Below are 24,314 nucleotides of genomic sequence, written 5' to 3' on the forward strand. Positions count from 1 at the left end.
CCTCTCCCTCTTCTTTGCCTTTCGGCTGCTCCCTTAGGGGTTGCCACAGTAAATGGTCTTCCTATATAACCCTCTCCTCTTCCTCCACTACATGAATGAACATCCTCTATGGTTTTTCTTTACACCTCTCCCCTGGTTGCTGCAACCTGAGCATCCTTTTTATAACAATGTCACTGTCTCATGTGTCTAATCCATCTCAGTCTTGCATTTTTCTCCAAGATGGCTTTTTTACACATTCATGTTTAAGAAAAGAAGTTAGCGTAAAAATGATTGGTTTAAGCTGCATCTATTAAAATCTCACTATTTTATATCTAGATCTAGGGTTTTTATAAAACATGATTTCTATTAAAACATTGTACAGCTTGTTCCCAAGCTGACATCATGTTTTTTGATGAAGGCATTGTTTTCCGGTAAGTCAAAATCTTCACATTAAAAAAAAAGGTAAAATAATGTTTTTTCTAAAAAAAAATCAGCAATGGACTTTTTTTTTTTTTTTAATTTTAGAAGGATTTTTTTCTGGATTTTTTTTCTTTCAAAGGCAGCTGCTAAATCTGCAACAATATGAACAGCCACCAGAGGGAGCTAAAGCTCCATAACGCTGTCACAGAGGGACAGTGGACGCTGACAAGGTGGGAGTTTGGGTGTGGACAGGTGACCTGAATTCGTCAATTTCAGCAAGAACTCTTCAACCTAAATACACATGAAACCACGCACTGACTCAAAATCAAATATACCCTTTTACGCACACTTCCATGCAAAGTGACTGACAGCTGTGTCCATAATCACCCAAACAGAGGGGCCACTCTGCCATCTGTTCTTGGCTTTTCTCTCCCGCCTCAATCCCTCTTCTACTTTCTTCTCACCTCGGTGGGAGGCAGACTGCAAACTGAGAGGCTGACTTTGGCAGACGTGGTGTCACTTAAGAAAGCAGTGTGATATTAATTGCTTTGGGGAATCTTCAAAGTGTTTCCTCCTTCTTCCTTTCATTTTGAATGAATAAAGCTCATAAATCTCAGAGATTTCATCAGTCTCCGTGTTAGGACACGAAAGACTCCAAACAGCACAGTAGAGCTCATATTTAATCGTAGGCAGAATAGTGAAATCCTGTGAGAATATGGCCTCCAAACTTTGTTTCTTGGTTAATACATCTGCTTTCAGAGGCTTGAGATAAATTTCCCCTTAGAAAGGGCGTGGCTCGCAGGCTTACCAGTCTATTTTGAAAATTCAGTCTCTGCCCTTTCCTAATTCTGCTTGAACTTTTTATATTTGAAGGATTATGGGATTTTCTGATTTTTCCAGCCCTTTTATGTGATTCTGTCAGACATTTCCTTTTGCCTTCTGCTCCAAGGAAATCCATGCTGCTCAGTGAAGTTTATTGTAGGGAGTTTGAGTAAATTTTTCCTGTAACAGTGAATAACGTTTGCAGTGTTTTAAATTGCAAACCATCAAAAACATGTAAACATTTTTTTTTAATGAATGACTCTTGAATTGAAAATTTGTTTATATGTAGGGTAGAATTAAAGCTTCAAAATGGGCATGACTTTTTGATTGACATCCTTGGTCACCTTAAGGGTGGGCGGGTGTTTTTGAAAAACACTTGACTGTTCTACCTATTTCTCTTTTTTTTTGTTAGGGCCAAGGTCTTTCTACTTCATTTGCAGCTGTGGTGATGACCATACATTTTGGAATCATACAATTTTAAGATCACTGATGATACTTTTCAGGTCCTTTAACCCCTTCATGCCTGATTTTATGTCCAGTTATAAAAAAAAAAAGATATTCTTCAGCGTTTTCCTCTAAATTGCTAAATTCAGTGGAGTCATGGATTTAAGGGTATGTTGAGAATTAGAAACATACTGCATGAAAGGATTATAGATTTTTCAAAATTGAGAAGTGGTTTTATAAAGATGAAGCAAAAATGTGGCACTTTCAGTTCTGTGTTTGAAAAAATCTAACATTTACATGAAAATCTTGGACAATGCAGGTTAAACCTTTGCCACTTTTGTTGGCATTGTTTGCTGAGTAAAAAGCACAGCTGAAAGAGAGTTCATTTCTGTCTATTATTGTTATACTTCCCTGTAAGCTTGTGAAGTAAAACGACAGGCAAGCTGAAATGAGATAACACAAGCCTGCTGTCACTCAGCTGATTCTTTTGAATACTTTTGTTTTGATGACGCTAAATGGTGTTTTTACTTTTTGTTTGTTTTTATAAAGGAATTCAAAATGAAGTTAAAAATCTAAGGCACAGTGCAACCAATGCAAGTTTCTCTCAATTGAGCAAAATTTCTATTTTAAATCTGAACAGAAATGTTTTGTACCTTGAAAAGGCCCACTCTGATGAAAACTCTGATGAAAACTCTGACAAAAACATGTTTGTGTGTCATCTTTCTCATGATGGTGATCATTCGCACATATTTTTGGAAATACGTGCAGTCAGCCCTGAACCTTTTTCTTGGCCGCACAGAGGAAGGGTCAAGGTTAGGATTACGGTTGCAGTTAGGGTTAAACCAACAAATAATTCCTGAGCGCTGCCGTTTCTGCAGCTCACCGCTCCTCTAGGGGATTGATCAAATATGGAAAACACATTTCACACGTGACAGCTAATAGGACTATAACTTTAAGTTTAATCCTAAATATGTGCGGCTAATAACCAAATGCATCCTTGGATGTACTTAAAATACGTACGGGCAATGCAGCAGTGCGCATCTTGGCTGCACAAATTACATGTGGCCAACGTGAGTTTCGCTCACTTTTTGTGCTGGATAGGCTTTTGTTTTGTACCGGTAATGGGCTGGGGCTGGTGAGGGGCTGTAAACAGAGAGCTTTCAGCAAGAGGGAGGGAAAAGGGAGGCAGGGTGGCACCAATGGTCCTGTGCACAACTCAGAGGCGAATGTCTAAGGAACTTTGCACAAAAGTTCTTAGAAAATGAAACAGTTTCTTTTATTTTGACTAGAAACAGCATAATTATAATTAAAAGACCACTGGGAACACCTTTAAAATAGATCAAAATATGATCAGAGTGTTTTTTAAAGACCCACTCTGATGAAAATTGTGATTTTAGTGTTTATAACATAACATTACCATCTTAATTTTTTCATCTGAGCTGGTGTCTGGCACAAAACTGTAAGGCTGGATAGCTCCAAGACTGCTCCGCTATTTTTGTTGCACTTGTAACAAAAGCTTGGGGTTGTGAGAGGCTGGAAGCTCGTGGTAGAGAGCTTAACCCTGGTGCTATCCTAGGCACCTTAACATTGGGAGTTGGGTCATCTAGACCCACTAGACAGTGCGCTGAACCTTTTTTCTTCAAGATTTGTGATCTTCACTGGTGTCCATGGATTACAGGAAATCTTTCCACCTTTTTTACACCTTTGTCATGGTAGGGAGAACACGTCAATGTAAGGGTGGGGTCATCTAAGATAGCACAAGGGTTAAACAAAGGGATAATGGGATATCAGAGGAGGCTTACTTCTACGCCAACAGTTCCGCCCGTAAGTCAGTAGTGCGTTTCTGATGAACTACTGCCCCTCTTCAGAAACTATGTCCTTAAATGACAGTTTATTTTTATTTTGCCTAAAAACGACTTAATCATAATTAAAAGACCACTGGGAACCCTTTTACAATGGATCAAGAGATGATTGGTGTGGGTCTTTAATCGTTCATTCATTCATTCATTCATTCATTCATTCATTCATTCATTCATTCATTCATTTAATTTTTGGCTTGGTTGTCGAAACCAGCAGTTATTTTCTGTGTAACATCATGCTTTCTTTAGTGACTACCCACTTTGAAAGCTTTAAAAAAAATCATTAAAAACAACCTTCAACCAAAAAAAATTATCTGCACACAAAGTATTCAAATACGGGTTTTTTTCAGCCTGCTTAAACTGACAACTTAAACCTTTATTCAAAATGAAACTTGCGGTTGTTGCACCTGTAATGTTCGTTCCTCTTAACGACAAACCCTGGATTTACTTTTTCTTTCTGCACGATAAGCTATAGCAAGCACCCTTACCTTTATTAATAGCAAACTGCTGTTTCTTTCCTCCCCTCCACTCTTGCATTACATTATAAATGCGAGCAAAGTTTTTAAATGTCCTCCCTGCTTCCTCCTCTCACTTCTGCCTGCCATAACTCAGCCACGCAAGCCTGGCTGGCCTACACAGAAAACAAATATCTTTCCTAATCTCACCATTGTGTTTGAAACTGATTAATGAGGGAATTAAGATGAATTACGATGCAAAAGGGAATCATTTTCCTGCGATGTGACAAAAGCTTTTATGTGGTGGGTATAATATCTGCAGACCAAAGGCTGGCTTCTCCCTCCCTTCCTCCGTCTCTGTCACTCCTTTTTTTTTTTTTTTGTGGCAAACTGTCACCATCACTCACTGCCAGCCTGCATTCCCAGCATTCCCTTTTGGCACCTGACTCCTGTCAGGAAAAAAGTAATGAACACATTCAGACACACATTTGCTGAACAAGAGAAAAGCCACAAGTTTATATTATTGTACCAACATCCTTCTATTACTTGTTCTTTATTTTAAAAACTAAAAAGTAATTTTTACAGAGATGTAAATAATTATGTTGCTCTTGCAGAAGATCAGCACAAGCCGCCCGCTTGCTGCAAGCATGTGTGTTTCTCTGCACAGGGCTAATGGCTTGTTGAGGATAAAGCAGGCCAAGTCAATCATGCAGGATTCCTCACTATCATCCCATTGAGAGCTGTGGCTCATCAGGGGAGATAATTAGTCTGAATAGCTTTAATGATACTCGCCTAATAGCTACAAGAGCACACTGAGACGGAGCCGTTCGCATGCTTCTGAGATGCACCCAGAGCACAGATGTGAGGTGTTTCTCTGCGAGGCAGTGGGAAAGTGAAGAAGTGATTACAATTGTGTTTTCATATGCATGGGTTTGTGTGTGCAGCAATGATATGCAAAGTGAATGTTGTGGCTATCAGGCTTTCACCCACACAAGCTCAGATACTGTATGCTCACAAACAACAACCTCGCAGTCCATCACTGTAGGCCTGGAGGAGCTCGGAGTCTGCTCATGCCTTATGCACAGCACAACCTTGACACACAAACCACAGCAGCAGTGGAGATGGGCTTGTGTGTATCTACCTACGTGTATCTGACAGACGAAAAGATGAAGAAGGGAACGATGTATTATACATAAATACAGAAAATTGTAACAAATTTAGATGAGAAGACATAATGGCACAATATGACATGGTGCAATTTAAAAAATACTTCTGCAAAACCAATTATTTAATGCAAAAGAAACAACATGTATTCTACCTATTTCACTGAGACTACCCTATATTCTGCACTTAAAAGTTTTCAGTTTTTAGTGTACCCTATAATCTATAATATATACAATATAATATATATAAAATGTCAGTTTGTCATTTTTAAGTGTTGCAAACAAGTTTTGTTGGTATTGTGAGTATGGCAACACTTCTAACGAAACCTCTAGCTGTGTTGGACTGTGGTTTTTTTTACATGTTACTAAAAAAATGGCTTATTCGGAGCAACGTTTGTTCTAGTGGTATCAGTCTGTATTTTTACGTGTTAATATCAACGCTGGGAGTTAGCATGGTCACGGTAACATTTGTTTTTGCTGTATCAGTCAGGTTTTTTTTACATGTTGCCAACAAAGTTGGGAGTTAAAAGTATTGTGAATACGCTATAATGTGGATAACACTTCTATCCTGTTGCTGTATTGGACTGTGGCTTTTTCATATTGGGAGTTACAGATAATGGGAATACATAGATGCAGCACAGCTCAGTTACCGTGGACGTAGGAAGATCTGTCTGATGAACTTATCTCTGACTCTTTTGTCTCGCTTAATGCACCTTATAGTTTAGTATGTGTTATAAATGACACAACTTAAAAAATAGACAGTAGATTTTCAAAGGATGTAGCGAGCAGTTTTGAGTTTTCCCTACAAAAGGGAGAATGGTTTCAAAACATAAGCATACATGTCTCTGGTTGCAATTTGTGCAAAAACACTAACAGCAATGTTTGCTTTCAACCTTAAAAGCGTGTGAGGGAAATCAGGCCAAACAGCTGGCGTCTTACCACAAAAAATCGAAGAAATTAACAAAAGCATGGAGTCACGGCAAAGGTGAGCAGTAATAGAACATCATTGACTGATCCAAAAATACCTCAGTTGCTAAAGAACAGGTCACACTGTGCTCTCCTGATCATTGGGACTGATGGAGCTGTTCTGGGGAGGAACAAGCTACACAGTTGAGTGCTGATGTGCATTCATTCTCTGTAATGGTTTCCCAAAAAAAAAAGAGCAACAAAGAGGTAAACCCCACAGGGACTGCATTTGCCTCTCTGTGCAATCATTATTTCACTCATCTCAAAACACCACAGACGGCTGTCGCCATGGTTGCACTTTGAATTACTCACTTTTTGATGTCATCATTTCCATGGATGTTTATTTCCTTCTGCTCTGCTAACCCTTACTGAGGCAAAGCCGAACATGTTTTGTGGGTGTCTTCAGGGTGCTTCAGAAGCATGTGCGCGTTTGTCAGGAATGTTGTAGAAAAACATAACCTGGAGGCAAACTTTACATCATGAAGACAGACAAAAACAAACAGTGATGCTACTGGAACACACTGCCAACAGCTAAAGATGACACCACAGCACACTGATCAGGGGATTTTTTTCATTTTCAACATGTATCACTACAAACGCAAAGAAAGTATCAAAAAAATAAAAAAATAAAACACCAGGTGGACATGACTAACTTCCCAGAGCGGAGAGCCGTCTACTCAAATATCAGTGGAAAGTCCCTGCATCATCATCCACAAAAGGCTGGACCTGCCAGGAGCAGTTTTACCCCTGAGAGCTGACAAAGACGTCTCTGCTCAGCGTTTGGTCAGTTGTTTTTTTTTGTTTGAGCTATCATGCTGTGCAACAGATTTTCTCCTCCATAATGCCAGAGAGGCATAAATAATAAATCTCTGGACATGGTATCGCACCTGGTTGATCACAAAAGCGGGCATTAAAATTAATGTGTGATGCAGCTTTTGCTGTGGTGCAAATAAATCCTACACAAAGTACCTGCTTATTCCAGAAAGTTTTATAGGTATTATCTCTGACAGACATAAAAGTTTTCGTCAAGCTATAAAAGTTAAGTAGATGTAAATATTTGCCGCTACTGTAAAAGAAATAATAAAAACAATGAGAACGTAAACAGCAATCAAATCAGCAAACAATCGAAAGGTAAACAGCTGCTTCATTGTACTTTTTTCATATGAATTTCATTTTAAATATACTGTGAAAATGACTTACTTGAAATGTATACAAATGTTTTGCATAAGTTTTTACCTTGAAAATATGGCATTGAAATAATGACAATTTATTGTTTATTTCACTATAAAACATTGCACATCTTTTTTTTTCTTGCACCTTCCTTCCAATTTTCTTTTTTAAATAATATTGTTAAAGCAAAAGAAACAAACAATTTTGTCTGGTTTAATATGAAGTGCTGCAAAATTGAGGGATTTTTTGTTTTTGCAGGCAAATTCCTTTTCAGAGGATAAAACAGAGTTGGAAAATCTCTTGTGTGCGTTTTCTTTTTCTTGGGTGGGAAGTAAACCCTTTGTTCCATATCATGCCAAAAACAAACAAACAAGGAATATCGATAGCACAAAAGCCCCTTTGAAATCGAACGAGGAGTTGGAAAAGCTTCCTCTGACCATGTCTCTCTAAGGCTTTTGCTGCAATGGCAACACCCAACCTTTGAAACATAATACACAACCCCAACATGGACCCTCCATGGCAAAGGTCAGCTTCACATATGCATGTCTTGGTGGCAATTTTCCAAACTATTCCGCGCCGTGAAGCATAAACACGTTCACGGATATACACGCAGCGAGTGGAAGGTGGGATCTAGGGCGCGCGCAATTAGAAAGGAATGTTGGCTTCTCCATCCTCTCCCAGCAGTGTTTCAGAAGAACATTCTCTTCAAACAAGTGTGCATGTTTGGGCAGCTTCATGCAGTTGGAGGAGCATGCCCTGTTCTCTTATTTGGAATTTGCATGAACACAAAGATTAAGGGATCTCGTTAAGTATTTACCAAAAAAGTTATCATTCCTCAGTTCTAACACAAACTTCTACTGACTTCCATCACCCTCTGTGTGGGAGAGATTATCCAGATCCATGTCCTCTGATCCAGCTTCAAATAAAGTGGGCAGGCCTGATAAGCTGATAAGGATCCAGCAGAGAGAAAATACCAGGGCTCCTAACTAACACGGAAATGCTAAATGCAGAAGAAGCACTAGTAGCACTCAGGGAATGAGGCTACAAGAGACTAAATATTCCCACAATTTCTATTACCACAGCGACTTGTAAGCCTCATCATGGCTAGAAAGGGTTTTTCATTGGAAATACCTCAGAGAAACAGCTGGTGTAAGTGGAATCTGGGCCAGAAAGGCAAAATTGGAAACGGAAAAGGTAATAAACAGTTTTCTGCTTGATACAGAATCTAAAACACTTTCAAGATCCAGTTGTTTTTTTCTTTTTAATCAACAGGAGAGAAGACGATGAATATGTGAGCTAAAGAAAAAGAGGATGGCCTGGAATGCAACATCAAAGCTCAAATCAGTGTAACATATGAGAGTAATTATCAGGAAAACTCAGGGGATTCTCTAAGTTGCTCTTACTGTCATTGCTATAACTTTTACTAGTCACAAGGGAGCCTGTAAGGAAAGACGGCACACAGGAGAGATCCAACGAGCCTTCTGCTCTACGATGTTCAAACTAGATGAGTAAATTCTCGGCTTGGGGCAGGTGTGCACATTTCAAGACATACTTTACTGTGCAAAGGTGCACAAACAGGATGAGCTGCAAAAAAGTCAACCCCCAAAAGGCTCTAATCACCTAAACCAATTTCTAACTCATGACTCAGAGCAGAGCAGACTGGGCCATTTTAGGGATATTTGATCACCCAAGACAGTGGTGTGTTTTAATCGGACAGCTGCTGCACAGTAACGTTAGCCAGTGGGAGGAGCCTTTCTGATGTACAGACGTTCTCAGAGGAGCCTCTGTCAGCAGCTGGTCTTCACTCCTGCGGGCCATTCTCTCTGCTTTCTCCTCTTTTAAGGGCAGCCTTCTTCTCTGATCCTCTTTCTTGCCTTCTCTTCACTGGGCCCCAGGGGATCCGTTTTGCTTTTTGCAGTGCTTTAAATCCAGCGTGGTGTGTGACTGAGTGTTTTGTAGCACATTGAATTCTATCAACCTGCTTGTGAACACGTCCAATGTTTCTGCAGTTTATTTCCAGAACTACACTAAACTTGTTTGATTTATTTGTGTGATTATCCAGACATTTGGGTTTGGTGCATTAAGAAAATTAGGCCGTCAAAAGTATTACAACAAATGCACTTGTCTGAGCCCTTAAATCTTCTTCTCTAGTGTGCAAAGGATCAAAAGAAAACCCGATTTTCAGAGTTAATCCTCAGGTTTTCCATAGAAGCTAAATGTTTCAATAATTTAAAGGCAACAAACATATCTGTCTATAGACAGTGGCTGAAGTGGTCATGACATTCCACTTTTTCCTGTCAACTAAATCAGTCTATGGAACATGTTTTATTTTGGAAGAACCAGCTTTTTCCTCAGGTGACTTTCCCATGAAAGTCTGTGTGTGTGAAACAGCCCTCCTGAGTCTAACTGGGTCTTACTCATGAGTTCCTCACGGTCCCAATTCCTTAATCACATTACAGCCTGGGAAAAAGAGTTACCAACAGCCTTTTTGATTCCTTCTTATAGCTCGCTCCCTCTTTTCTAACAGTTGTTCATCTAAAATTCAGAGCAGTGTGCAGCTACTCTGAGAACCCTATGGCTGTTTCAAGAGTCACCGCTGAGTGAAGCTTTAAAATATGCATCACCTGACTTTTGTTGGGAACAAATTTAAAGGGCCTATATCAAGTAAAATCTACTTTTTGAGCTTTTAAGTGCATTAAAATGTTATTTCCTTCCAAAAAAAACAACACCAAAGCGGTATGTTGATCCATTCACGCATTTTTAAGTTTTCTTTTAAAACCCTGCACTATGAGGACTAGCCCCTCCCAGTCCACAAAAACCAGCAGGTTCTCACATTGTGACGTAGATAAGTGAGGAACAGCCACGTCCAGGAAGAGTCAGCACCGCCCCCAGGCTGTTCAGCCACTGTCTCCGCAGAGCTAGCGGTGATCCACAAAACACTTTCATTTTCTATACACAACATGCATATCCATATTTGCAAAAGTTCGGATGTTTGTTTTTTTGGGTAAAACACAGACACGCTTTGGATTGATGTCATGAAATGGGCGGCACACACACGGAGCAAAAGGCCTCAGAAATCGAGTCGCCTTACTTAGGGGTAGGAAAATGAACTGCAATAATAACTCATATTTCATTAAAAAATCATTCTTTAGTGTGCCAAAATTAGTATATTATCACATACACAAATACAGCACACTCTGAAAGGCTTAAAAATTGCTTGATAAAGGCCTTCAAAAGAATTTGTGGAGCTAACAAGCGATTTTATGTAGGAGATTTTTGCAAAAGCTGTTTTGAATTTACTTGGCATGTTCTTTAACATATGGACAGAATAACATGTATCATTCAAACAAAAGTAACAAAAAAGTGGAAGATTGAAGCCTTGCACAGCATTTCCACACAATAACATTTAAGCTGCTTCATTTCTGTCATTAGACCATAAAATAAGTAGCATCCTGAGCAGAAAAGTGAGTGGTATGAAAAATAAAACTAATATACTCTTAAACTATCATTTTAGCATTTACATGCAGACTTTAGTTTTATATTTCCTTAACCCTTTAATGCCTATTGATGCAAATATAATCACTTCCGCTCCAAAATTGCCTTAATTTAGATTCTACTTGAAAGCAAAACCATAGGTGAAATTTTCAATTCATAGCTGGAAATAAATTCAGGCATCAAGGGGTTAAAGAACTGAGTCAAACCCATTTTTTGTGCTTCTTATTGAACCTGTTCATTTTTAAATGGTTTTGGCCTCAAAATTGAACTGGACTTCAGCCTGCTCTCCAAAATTCTGCAACACCACAACATTCCACCAGCTTCCACAGTCTCAGGGGAGTGTGGCGTACAAACAGGGTTCCTGATCTCCCATTAGATTTCTGCTGAGGCGCATCAGTTTTGTTTTGTTTATATCTAACCCCTGCTGGAATTTCATCTCCCTGGGCTGGATCTGCTTCTCAACACAGAAAACAGAACCAATTAGGAGGAAAACACAGCCAGCTGTGCTTTAATAACCACACATCCCACAGGTGGTCCGTCACTTGTGAGTGACACAGACAAAAACACGCTCACACAGGTACGGTTCCTGAGACTCGGGCAGCAGGAGATCAGCTGCAGTTCCAGTTAATCTGCGAGCTCGCAGATAAAAATCAATGAATCTGATCTTTCTTTGCTGTGAGTCAGATATCAAAATCCCAGCAAACACACAATATACACACAAGTACACAATTTCGAAAACACAGCCAAGCCACACAGGATATTAAACCTGCAGACTGATGCAGATAAACATATTTATCACACACTTCATTCTTTTTTCTCTGTTGGTAATACTCCTCCTATCCCAGCCTGTTCCCTCCCACCTCCTCAAGCCTGTTTTTGTGTAAAGCAAATTTATGACTACTTAACAAAGATAATAATAATACTTTAATTTCCTCCCCTCTGACTGTGACTCCACCTTTCACAGCATTAAATTTGAGCTCCTCTCATTCTTTTATGGCTTCTGTTTAGTTTTCTTTGCTCCTGTCAGTCATATGTGGAGAACCAATTCAAAAAACCCCTTTGCTAAAAGTCGTCTAGGGCCGAAATTATATCATTATTTCCCCATCCCTCACATCAGTGAGCCGTCACTGCAGCTTTAACCTTTTCATCAGAACTCTGAAATCAAATTTACACAAAATATATTTTGTGTATTGAAAAAAAAATCAAATGTCAAATGTGTATTTCTCTTGGTTCCCAATTTGACAAAAAAATCTAACACACAACAGTTTAGTTTACTTAAGAAAGAAATACTTTTGATAATCTCATATGATTTTGAGACAAAATGATTTTCTTCTTGCAATGCATCCACTGCACAACAAAGGCGTATTCAAAAAAGAAATACAGCTCATAAAAGCAGAAATCCTTTCTAAAGGGGGTTAAAAACTTAAAAAACATATAAAATGGAAAATCCATCAGTCAGTCCTAAAATAAAAAGTAAATAGATTTATAGAGTAAAAAAGTTTATTTGATTTTTTTTTCTCCTTTTGAGTCCCTCTCTGATCATCTTTCCATTTATTTTGAAAGGATTCCCCCTGGTCTTTTAATCAAAACTATGCTGTTTTTAGCTTAAATAAAAAATAAAAAAAATAAAAACTGTCGTTTAGGACATAGATTCTTCAGAGAAACAGTAGGTTTTCAGAAATTTCTCTCTGATTTGTAGGTGGAATTGGTGGTGTGGTGTAAATCTGACCCCATTTCCCATAAACCATCTGTTTATATTCTCTCATGCTAGTTTACAGCGCCTTACAACCCCAACCTAACATTACTGATGGAACAAAAATGGCGAGCAATTCTGGAGCTATCCGGCCATAGTTCTGATACGATACCAGAAAAACAAAGACGTACATAGATCCAAACAAGCGGATGATTGCTGTAGCAGCTTCTACGTAACAACTTTGACGTATTTTTTCCATCAGCTACTGATTCATAACAATTTGAAGAATGAAATACTCAGAAATACAATTGTAAACTTCATTTTCTTTATAAATGTCCTCCATCATCGGAAAAATACCACAAGAACATGTTTAAAACACCAAAAACACGATTTTCACCGGAGTGGGATTTTTAAACACCAGGCTGCTGGCTGTGTTTCTATTCAAAGTGCAGATTAAAGGACAACCCGTGATGATCCTCAGTTTTTGAAAAAAGGAAAAAAACAAAACTGATTGTGAGAAAAGAAAATAACATGATGTTTGGCAGTGGAGCTCTGCTTGTTGTGGTAATTTGTTCAAAGGTGATTTTGTGCAAATTTCTAAGAAAAACCAATCTGATTCTAAGAAGGCACAGCCAATTAAAAATGCTGTGTGTTTGTGTGTTTAAAGACAGCAGGGTTTTTAAAATAACAGCAACAAACTGTCAAGAGAAGCTCTTCCTTCTCAGATTTATCTCTCAGATTCAGCGTATTTATGAATCTTAAGCCAAGTTCTGCTACGTAACCATCAGATGTGGGATGAAGAGGCGGAGAGGACAGGCAGGGGCTGTCATCCCTCAATAGGCTCACAGAGAACGGCTAAATCAGTTTAAAGCTACTGTAACTAAACCCAATGAGTGAGCAGGAGGAGTCCCAGCAGGGACAGAGAAGCAGAGAGAAAGATGGAGAGGAACCTAGGAGGAATGGCAGTAATCCTTCCCTTTGTTAGCACAGCAGAAAAGCACTGATCCTCTGCTTCATTGTAAAACAAAGCATGCAGATTCATGCCATTCATCCACTGATGCAAACAAACGCATATTCCTAATGAATCTCACACGCTTAAAGTTTAGATTTCCTTCATTTATATTCACTCATCAGTACTGCCAACAAAATCTTTTGAGGAAACAACTACTTACCTTTTTTAGTAGTATGCAGTCTATATGTGCTGGCAGGCTGTTGAACCATATCATCAGCAGGAAAAGAGGCTTTTTTCCGTCTTTGCTGCTTTGTATTCACAGAGCAGATCGATCTCACGGGGTCACATTGATGGGAGACTTTTAATTTTCTAATGGAAACCAGCTTTGTGGTGGACGAGTGCAGTGAACACGGCTCTGAAATGCCTCTAATATATAATATAGGTTGGGAAGAGGCTTTGTGTTGCGAGATTCTGCAGCAAGGTTAAAGGTCAAGATGTTATGCAATAAGAGAGATGGCAAATATTCCCTTAGTTCGGACATTCTGAGATTTTCCTTTTAGTCTCTTGATTCATTGCCACCTTTAGCAAAAGACCTGGATTTATGATTACAGCTGAAATTTATAAGCCATCGTAGTATCCGTGCACAAAGCTGCTGTTGATGCAATTAGTGGTTGATTGATGGAGCTGATTTTCAGACATAATTTTAATGCGAAATGACAGAAGGTGCGATAATGCAGTTAGCAGAAGAGAAACCCCATAAAAAAAATTTTTATTCTAAACTCAAGCTTTTACTATTAGAGGATAAATATGGAATAATTTCAATCAATAACATATATATTAGGAAAAAATCAGAACTTTTTAGGGAGACATAGTAATTTGAAAACTAAATAGAATAAATCCAAATCCAAAAGAAATGGAGGAGCTTTTGAAAACAGTCAAATTCAAAGACAAAAATGAAAACACGGATTCAAGAAATGTGGTTGATTTTCTTGTGTCTTTTTTTTTCATTAAAAATTCTACGCAGCTGGAACAAAATAAAAAGATACAGCAAAACATCACAGAAGTCACAAACAGTGTATCATGACATACAGCATACAGTAATGACGAAGAAAAGTAAAGCTCTGAGAATATAACCCCCCAAAAATACAAATAATCTAATATAATAATAATAGAAAAAACAAATTCTCTTGTCTGACTAAATGACAAACTATTGGAAAAAGAGGTCTCAGTAGTCCAAAATTTAGAATCCCCTCGACAAAAATAAATTGTAACACATGTTGAATATATTTATATTTATATAAAACAGGAAAAAAACCAAAATCACTCCCTATCTTCACAAGTCTGCTAACAGTGTATTTGCTGCAAAAATTAGCAGACATTAAAAAACAAAGAATTTTTTTTTTCTTTTTTGTCAGAAAAATGCCAAGGCCATTGGTTCCAGTGTTCAACAAAGGAAAAAACACATAAACATACCACAACAAAATCTGTTTTCCAGCAGTGTAGAAACAAAAAAAGCAGACCAAAACATAAAAAAACACTCTTGCTTTTGCAGATGATTATATTTGGTAAAATAAAAAAAATAAACAACAAAACATCTCACTATTTCAGCATAAATCCATCTTTTGAATGCTCCCCTCCTCTTTCTGCTCTTAGCAGGTGAATTTGTCACTGTACATAGATCTAAAAGTCCAATTTAGTAAAGAATAACAACTTTGGCAGGGCGCAGTCTGAGACTGTCAGGTCCTTCTGCATCACACTAAGTTTTACAGTGAAAGCTGGTTTCTAATAAGGCTGTCGGAGACGTTTCTTACCTTTCAGACAGTTTTGAACCAAACTGAAAACTAGCAGGCTCTCCTAAAAATAATGCTATATTCATCGTACAAACACCTCCCAAAATGGCCAAATCAACATTTAATCTACAGAGAAAACCTTAAGCAAAGGTAAAATTTTAGGGAACAAGAGGGGTTGCTGGTTTTGTATTAGGTTAAAAAAGTAAAGCCAAAAGGGAAAGTATAGTTGTCAATAAACCCAGGATGCTACTCATAGCTAATCAAGAACACTGGAAAAAAAACAAAGCATAATCATAAAAACATTCACAGGTTGCAGAGATGCAGCAAAAATAGACCACAATACAGAAAAGAGTAACTCTGAACATTTTACCAGCCATACAATGTGCTTAAAGGACTAAATATAGGGGTGAATCAAACTGAACTGTAGCCCAGAAGAGTTTTCCCGTTATTTGACCAAAGAGAGAGGAAAGAATTTAAGTGCAGACTCCAAACCAGATAAGAGAATTCGCACATTTGCAGATACACATTTCAGAAAAAAAGAAAAAAAAAGGTTAGACATTTTGTGTTGCACTTCAGATTCCGATTTCAGCCACTATGTTAGAATTTTTTGGTCACTATCTAGATCTACTCAGCGGTGGAGGTGATTTGTGAAATTGATTGACAAATCATAGCATCATAGCAATACCTGTTATAGAACCAGATTAGTGGAGCTCTTGAAGACTGAAACTCCACACAGCTGGCTCTAATTGAGGCAAAACAGCAAGCATAACTGAAAGGGAGCATTGGAAGTACCTTAAAGTCACTAAAATAAAAATGAAAAATTCTTTCCATCAGTGTTACGTAATTTCAAAAAGATCCCACTTGTCTTTCTTTTTTTTCTGCCATCTTCCCTTCATCCCTCTGCGTTCTTTCATCATTTGGTTCCATCACTGTCAGAAAGACAGAAAAAAGTTTTTTATTTTATTTGTGCAGGAAAACAATAATACAAATTTTGATACAGATATTCTTCAATCATATAAAAAAATCCCCACTAGTGTATTTTACCGTTTGTATTTGCTGTAAACAGTTTTCACAAAAAAATTTTTTTAGAACATATAACCCTTTCAAAACAACATGTGATCTTTTTCAAGTTTGACTGCAGCTTTTTAGAGGGGTAAACCTAAAAGATGTTTGGCTTTCTGTTTTCATTTCATAAATCATTAATTTTCCTGACAAGAACAAAAAAGTCTTTCTGAAATTGACTGAAAAACTCAACAAAAACAGTCCCGTTCTGCATATTGCATGTATTCCTGTCCATACCTTGACTTTTTCACTGCTGACCCCTGGACTTTTAAACCTTGTCTTTTAACGTAAATCAAAGATTTGAGAAAATTTGATAATGAATCTCTCTGTTTTATTGTATTTTATTTACTGTTTTCTTATATTTGTTTGAAAATTGTATGATTATTTTGTGTATAAATACACAAATTCCTATTTCAGTGTATTTTCTGGAATTTTTTCTTTTTTTAGCACTGTTTATAACTAACTGTGACTTTAATGACAACGTTTTTTTGCGATTGTTAATCGAAGCTCTTAACCTTTTCTGCTGTTGCTTTTTTGTTGAGGAGACCATCATGCTCGGTCTTGCCTGTCTTCATCTCAACCACAATGTCGTTGTTCACGTCTCCAGTGACCCTGAAGATTGACGCACCAAGGAGAGAAGAAAAACAGATAAAACAAAAAAAAAGGAGTTATCTGTCAAATATGACTGATAGTTGCATCTCATTGAGGAGACGGCACCTCTTTTATCTTGTTTACAAAGCGACCTGTTAGTGATCACACATTAGATAATTGCTGCCATCACTTATCCCTTTAGTCGTCCCCGCCCCTCTACTCACATGTCCTTCTTATCCTTCTTGCTGCACGGCAGCTTGGTCCTCTTGTTCAGGCAGTAGATGAGGCCCACCAGCAGCAGGAGCAGCAGAACACACACCACTACAGCTACCACCACCGCGCTGGAGCCCCCCTGCTGCATGTCAGCTACAGCATCGCAATGAAGGAACACATGGAGGGAGGGATGGAGGGGGGCAGATGGTGGGGTGAAGGGTCAGGGGGATAGTTCGAAGGTAGAATTTATAGGTGGAGGAAAGGCGGAGATGGTTGATCATGTTTTAGGAGGTGGGGGGGGGTTATGGGGGGGGGGGTTGATTAGCATTGAGGGTGTGTTTGATTTGTGTTTTGGAAAAAGAGGAGGAGGAGCGGGTACAATCATTTAGTTTTGGAGATGGATTAAAAATTTTGGATCCAGGTGGAAAGAATTAATGAATGGATGAATGGGTGGGTGGAGAGGATAAAGGGTGGGGAATGGGATGTTGGGGTTAGTCTAACTTCTGAATGTAATGACCGAAATGTGACGGGACCCACTATACGGGCCGCTTTCCTCACAGGTAGTACAAGAATCGGAAAACAACATAGAACATACTCACCCATCCACCTACGCTTGTATTATTGTAATTATGAGGTCATAATGGTGTAATAACACTCGCAATGCGGCAAAAATTAAAACTAAAACAAAATGTTAACATATCTTTGTATGATTTCTGCTTGGCTATAAAAACTCGGCACATCCTTTGGTTGCCTAGCAACTGCACAGTAATAACAACTTGCGAGGTAAGTTTCTTCAGCTTTTACTTTACTTTTCAAGCTAATTAAAGTAAAATGTAAGCACTGAACGTAAATTACGTTTTTAATTAACTCATTAAAACAGTGTTTCCTACAATACAGGTTCAACTACTGAATATTTAAAGAAATATTATTATTTCAACCAAAAGAATTTAGAAAAAAAATTACGTTTATAAATCACATTTGTCTAATGGGTTAAATATTTAACAATGGAATTAAACATTTTTGGTGAAAAACTGTTTTTCATAATTTGAAAAAATATTATGCTTAATTTATTATATATTCAGTAGATTAAACTTGTATTTTTTGGATAAAATAAGTATTACTTTCATCTTTATGTTTTTCTTTTTTATTTCCTTACGCATAATTTCTGTTATTGCCCACCACACAATTTGTTGATTAGAAATCACAGGCTTCTTTAAAGTACAAGATTATCCTGAGATCAAAAGTATTCCCATTTAAATTGGTCGCAGAAGAATTTTTTGGAGTGACAAAAGAAAAAGAAAATGTTTTGTAGAATAAATTCAAGCAGATTACATTTTTAGATCAAATGGGAACTGTATCTGCTTATTTAGCATAACAAAAATCAAAAAATTGTGACGAAAACTGAGAATGTTGGTTCGACCTGGTCGGTGGTTTGTCATTATGTCCTCGTATCTACAGTAATACAAGTTCTAATGCACAAAAACATTAAGTCATGTAAACACAAATACATCAACCTGTGGGGTGCACACAAACATAAATACACACACAGAAACTTACAGATCTAGATGAACACATATGAACATTTCAGGAGGGTTACCCATACAGACCTGACTTTAGCACAGGGTTTCCAGAGAGCAGCACTTTGAAAGAAAGAGATTTTCTCAGTTGAGTAGCAAAGCAACAGCCATAACACACACCACTGAGAGCAAACGCAGGCAACAGCCAAAGACACTATCTACTCAGCAGCCTGCGAGTGCAGACGACGAAAGGTAACAAGCAGGAAGTAGGAAAAGCAGTCGAAAGAAAGCGGTGAGAATAAAAACACAGTAAAGGGACAAAGAGAAGAATGGAAGAAAAAGAATAGAATAGAATCTTTTATTGTCCCCCGAGGGGCCAAAAAAATTGTAGGAGCATCCACAAAATATTGGACAGACATCATACAAAGATGACAAGAGAAGAATAACAATATACAATATCCACAGTGTTCGGTAGCAAGAGAAATATACATGATTACAGTACAGCAGAATAGGAGTGTGTGAAAATGTGTGTGTGTGAGAGAAATAGATGTAAGAGTTGGTGCAAGAGGAGATGGATGGAGGGGAGGTCTCTAAATTACAGGGTCTGTTCTACAAAGAGTCCTGAGACAAGAATGGAGGGGAGGAGAAGGAAGAGGGACAAGGCTCTACCTTCAGCTGAGCCTTTAAATGCTGCAGGAAAGAAAGAGAAAACAAAAGAAAGGTTTGTAGCAGTGCTGCAAAGGAGACTTTTAGGATTAAATACCAATGACCGTTAGTAAATCAGTTTTGGGGTTGCAGATAATTAACAAGATGAAGAAGCATTTAGCAAGTACTCAAGAATCAAGTTGAGCCATTAAGCAGTTCTGTTGATCCAGCTGCTGCACCTGATGCACACATACTCTTCAGTCGCCATCTTTGTAAAGTTGGCATCACCCACACCTCCCAAATACCTCATTAGTGCCTAAACTAACAAAAATTCAGGAGCTTAGGGGAACAAACAGGACCACAGCTCTAATACATGAATGATCTCTAAGTTTATAAATATTGGTGTGTTGTGGCCATTGACTGTATCAGAGAACTGGACCAAGTGAGAGTGACATTACTCCGAGATAACAGCATATTTTAACGAAATGCATTTCAGTTGCTATTTTTTTTGTGATACAAACATGTTGGAACCAGTAATTGTCCGTAATCAGTGATTGGTCGGATTCAACATTTCCATGGCTCTCGCCAATCAGAAGTGAGCTTGTTGGAAGGAGGAGAATCTGTCAATCAAACATTTTGAACATTCGACGCAAGACACTTTTTTTGAGGCATCTGATTTGTCAATTTATAACTTGAATAATTTGCACCACAGAAAAAAAAAATCAGGAAAAAAAAGAGGATCAACAAGAACATGAAAAGAGGTATCAGAGCAAGAATGGTTAGTCTCACAAATAGAATGACTGACTAACAGCTGTTTGTTTCTCTATAGAGGTCTATGAGCCAGCTGGTAGTTCCTGTTTGGAGTGTGAAGGGGAAGGAGGTCCCTCAGTCCAGTCATCAAATACTATGGTTGTGGCATGAAAAGTGCTTTCAGACTGTGATTGTCCTCAGACTAGGTTTAACATTTTGTTAGAGCTTCTCTTTTAGGCTTTTGTCCTTTAACATGACCTCCACACACTCCTCATGCGTTCATGACATTCTTTTGATTCATGGATTCATGTTATGAGCTGCAATTTTCAATAGAAATACACCTACTTTGTTTGTGTTAATAATTGGATTTTTGTGATCGTCCGCCTGCATTTACACTGTGAATGAACTACACCAGGGTGTGACTGAACCTGCTTTTTTATAATGTGTAAAGGTGGAGTAGGCACCCTAGGACTAGGAGATTGTGGGTTTGAGTCAGGTTATTAGAAAGACTCAAAAATTGTGATTAAATGCCTTCCTGCTTTATACTCAACATTAAGTGGATCCATTGGGGAATAGAACCACCTAAATGGTTACCGAACATGGATTTGACTGCAGCTCAAAACTCCCTGAGGGGGTGGGTCAAATGTTGCTACAACCACTTGTCTGCGATAACAGTATTTTAAAAAAAAATTTTTTGTAGTGCACTTTCATGAAATGAAAGCTTTTATTCTTTCTTGATGTTTCCTAATAGCTGCAGGCAAATATTTGTGACTCATCTCTACACGTGAATTGAACTTGCCAATTTACTTTGAGAGTTAGTGTCTAATAAAAAAACAATAATGTTTCAATTTTTTTCATCCTTTTCCATTACATTTTGCCCAGTCAGTTAAAACAAAAAAAATTGATGATGAAAAAAATAACAACTTGCAGATGCGTCTTTTACACTGACCTCGCTCATCTTTCATTGACACTTTGATGGTCTTGAAGTCACTTCCAAATTTGTTGTTGACTGTGCAGTTGACCCCGTGCTTCATGATGTCAGCAGTGGCATTTAGGACAATTGTGCTGACTATCATGTTGCCTTTAATTTCAACAGACTAGATGGAACAAAAAAGAAAGGAAGACAAAGAATGTCATTATAAATTATAAGTAATGTATTGTACTCTCCAGCTTGGGTCATTAATCCAATATGCATTCATCCCTCATTACTAGAAGCCAGCATTGTTCTTTACCTTCATTTTAAAAGGTCAAACTGGAAGCAAGAAGTACATTAGGCTAGTTTTCTTTCATAAACATCTAGTCTGATGGGTCTTTCTTTGCTTTGTTTTTTCATAGTCTGTTTGTGTACCTCTTTGGCTGAGGGCGCCCATGTAAACTGTGGTTTGGGTTCACCATGAGCAGCGCATTTCAAGGTAACTGGGGATCCTTCCTTTGGCACCTCTCCATCAGTAGGTTGAGCAATAATTGGTTTTCCTGAAGAGGGAGGAGAGAATGTGAAGGAAAAACGTCAAAAATGTAGCCAAACGCAGAACTTGAGGATGCTTTAATGAAGCGTGTGAAACTAAAAATAAGAACTTCACTTTGTTCAGACATGTTTGTGTGCTTCCTCTTCACGTGTCAATCAATTGTTTTAGATTTGAAACAAGACTTTTTTGTAGCACTTGTCAAAAATACAGTTTAGGAATACTTTCTTTAAAGTAAAGTGCCTAATCTGAAAGGCAAAAGGTATTTTCATGACATAATAGCACCTGTATTGACCACATTCTGTATTTATGCACTACTAGTTTGCAACCAGATTAGTCTCAATGTCTACAGAGATTTCTTCAGTTTCATTACGAGGAAGTTTCAACATAAATGTGTACACTTTGACGGATTCCGAAGTCATTCCCTACCCCTCTGGCTCCTCCCTATTGCTCCAATTGTTGGGGCATTTGGAGCTTTAGTGGTGTTAAAACACGTTTATTTTAAGGGGGAGCCATTGTGGCTTAGGGCTGCGTATCTCTCCACCAGTATGGTGATCCGTGTTGGGCTTGTGACGTGGAGTAGAAATGTAATTTTTCTCATGGATGTGCTCTGAAGCACGGAAGTTGACATTTAAATTTAAGTATTGAGTTTTTGTTTTTGCATGACTTTTTACAGTTATAAAACCAATGTTGTTTTGCATCTTCCGAGTGCTGGCAGATAGGCACTATCGTAGATGAACGACAACTGTTCATGACGTCATCAAGTGGTAGTAACGTCCGGATTAAAGACACTATTTTTCCATAGCTCTCCTATACGACGAGAAGCAAATCTGTTTGGGGCGCGCAGGTGGTCCACGTGCAATTTTCTGGTCATAGCCTGCTTGGTTAGACCGTAGAGCAGAAATATTCATGCACATTTTTTTCCTGTGGACATGCTGCGGGCGGCAGGTTGTAAGACTTCAACAACATGTAAGGGCGTAAAGGTAAGTAAGGGTGAAGCACTCTGTGTGGGCAACCTGATTGTTAGAAATAAGGAAATAAGACAACCAGGGTGTAGTTTGTGCGGGACTACTACGAACACCTACATATCACCTGCACACCCCATGCATGCAGCATTTGTACGCAAACAGTAAGGTCCCAGTACGTGCACTTTACAAACAACTGCAGGGGTGGACAATTTCAGGCCTCACGGGCCAGTATATCTGCATGATTTCCAGATATCCAAACCCTACTCACGACTGATTACATAGTTCAGGTGGTGTCCAGCCAATTAGAACATGCCAGAGCAGGGTATGTTGGAAAACATGCAGGAATGCGTGAGGCCTGGAGTTGCCCAACCCTGGAGTGTGGCGCAAGGCAACAGCATCACCCGTATGTCATTATCCAAGGTCACTAAGGCATAACCTAATTGTTTACTGAAGAAAATTCCTTGTAATGTTTGTGTTAGATCATGCCACAATATTCAAACAGGAAAATAACACAAATAACACGCTTTGTTTACTATTTTTTCCACACTGTATAAGAAAATAAGCAAAAATAATGCTTTGCAGTTGTTGATTTTTGTGGCTTCTAACAACTTTCTGTAAACTGTCGACTTCTGATTTAGATAAAAAAAAAGTCTCTTGAGGCGGGGTTGTCTGGCCCCCAACCACTGCCATCCTTGCTGCTGGATTAGCTCATTTAGATTATGGGGGAATTAGCTCATCTAATCCATGAAATTAGCAGTACCTGGAAAAGAAGTTTGGGCAGGCCTGTCCTTAGGTGTGCCGCATCTGTCTATAAACCTTTGTCAGGTTTGAATGTAGTGAGTTTGTTACCTTCAACAGTCAGGGTGAAAGTTGCATTGGCTTTCAGTCCAGGCACATATGGGACAGCTCCTACACATGTGTAATCTCCTGCTTGATCATAGCCAACATTGTCTATTGATAGATTGCCATCCTGAGAAAGAACCTCAGAGCCCTGGAAGAACACAGACACAGAAATGAAACCCGCTGTACCTGCAACATCATCCCTTTTATTTCCTTGCTCTCCTGTTGCAGAAGAGTCGAACCGAACTGAGAATATCTACACTGAAGGGCACACTGGAGTGCTGGGAAAAGAGCGATCTTCACATACACACTGTTTGACAGCGCAGTGATAAGAGATCATCCTCAATGATAAACCTGTCTCTTGCAATTCTTTTCCACTTCTTCTCACAGGAATTCCTCTTCAGAACAACACATTCTCTGCCTGGGCCTAAAACACCCAGGAGACGCAACAAAGATACTGAGGCTGCAAAAACAGGCCTAACACTGCAGGAACGTCGTGCTCAGAACATAAAGAAAAGCTCATCAAGGGTAGCAGTACTAGGAGTTTTCAACATTGTAATAAAATGTTGCACATAGATGTCACTCGTTCAAGAATAGTTAACAAATCTGTTCAAACAAAATTACAAATAAGTTTTATAGACTGGTATTATAGTAAAACAATGATAATGCATGGTAGCCATTGTAAAAATGTGGAATAAGGTTACAATTTTTGGGAATTAAAAGAGAAAACTTACCTTTATCCATTGAAGCGTATGTTTGTCTGATGCCTTGACCTCACACTGCCGCTCCACCTTCTGCCCCAGACTGACAGTTTGGGCCTCGGGAGGGGTCACAACAACTGGGTCAATATCTACCAGGAGAAAACAAACAACATCCGAGTGAAGGTCTGGGAGAAAAATCGGGGGCTTTGCAAATGGAGTGGAGGAGGTGCTACTTCACATTCCCTCCACACCTTTTAACAGCCATGTAATAAGACTCTCTAAGTGGCAGCGGTGAGCCGAGTATTATATTTGTTTCGTAAGTTGAAAGCCAATATTAAACTAAAACCAATTAGGAA

General features: G+C 38.5%; 1 protein-coding gene across 3 annotated transcripts in view; it reads right to left on the minus strand.

The window, feature by feature from the left end:
- Positions 1–14,393: 14,393 nt before the first annotated feature.
- The window catches only part of LOC101168071 (basal cell adhesion molecule), a 49,639-nt gene continuing 39,718 nt past the window's right edge, over positions 14,394–24,314 (minus strand). The window contains exons 9-17 of one of the 3 annotated variants that reach the window (XM_023964001.1): positions 23,992–24,107; positions 23,267–23,408; positions 21,335–21,459; positions 20,936–21,083; positions 19,261–19,281; positions 18,682–18,714; positions 17,086–17,227; positions 16,786–16,882; positions 14,394–16,137 (exon numbers count right to left, since the gene is read on the minus strand). In XM_023964001.1, coding sequence (XP_023819769.1) covers positions 16,135–16,137; positions 16,786–16,882; positions 17,086–17,227; positions 18,682–18,714; positions 19,261–19,281; positions 20,936–21,083; positions 21,335–21,459; positions 23,267–23,408; positions 23,992–24,107 — 827 coding nt within the window. In that variant the 3' untranslated portion in view covers positions 14,394–16,134. The remainder of the gene's footprint in view (positions 16,138–16,785; positions 16,883–17,085; positions 17,228–18,681; positions 18,715–19,260; positions 19,282–20,935; positions 21,084–21,334; positions 21,460–23,266; positions 23,409–23,991; positions 24,108–24,314) is intronic. The other 2 variants (XM_023964002.1, XM_023964003.1) reach the window with 2 other exon arrangements.

The sequence above is a fragment of the Oryzias latipes genome, chromosome 16, assembly GCF_002234675.1.
Source record: "Oryzias latipes chromosome 16, ASM223467v1".
Taxonomy (NCBI): domain Eukaryota; kingdom Metazoa; phylum Chordata; class Actinopteri; order Beloniformes; family Adrianichthyidae; genus Oryzias; species Oryzias latipes.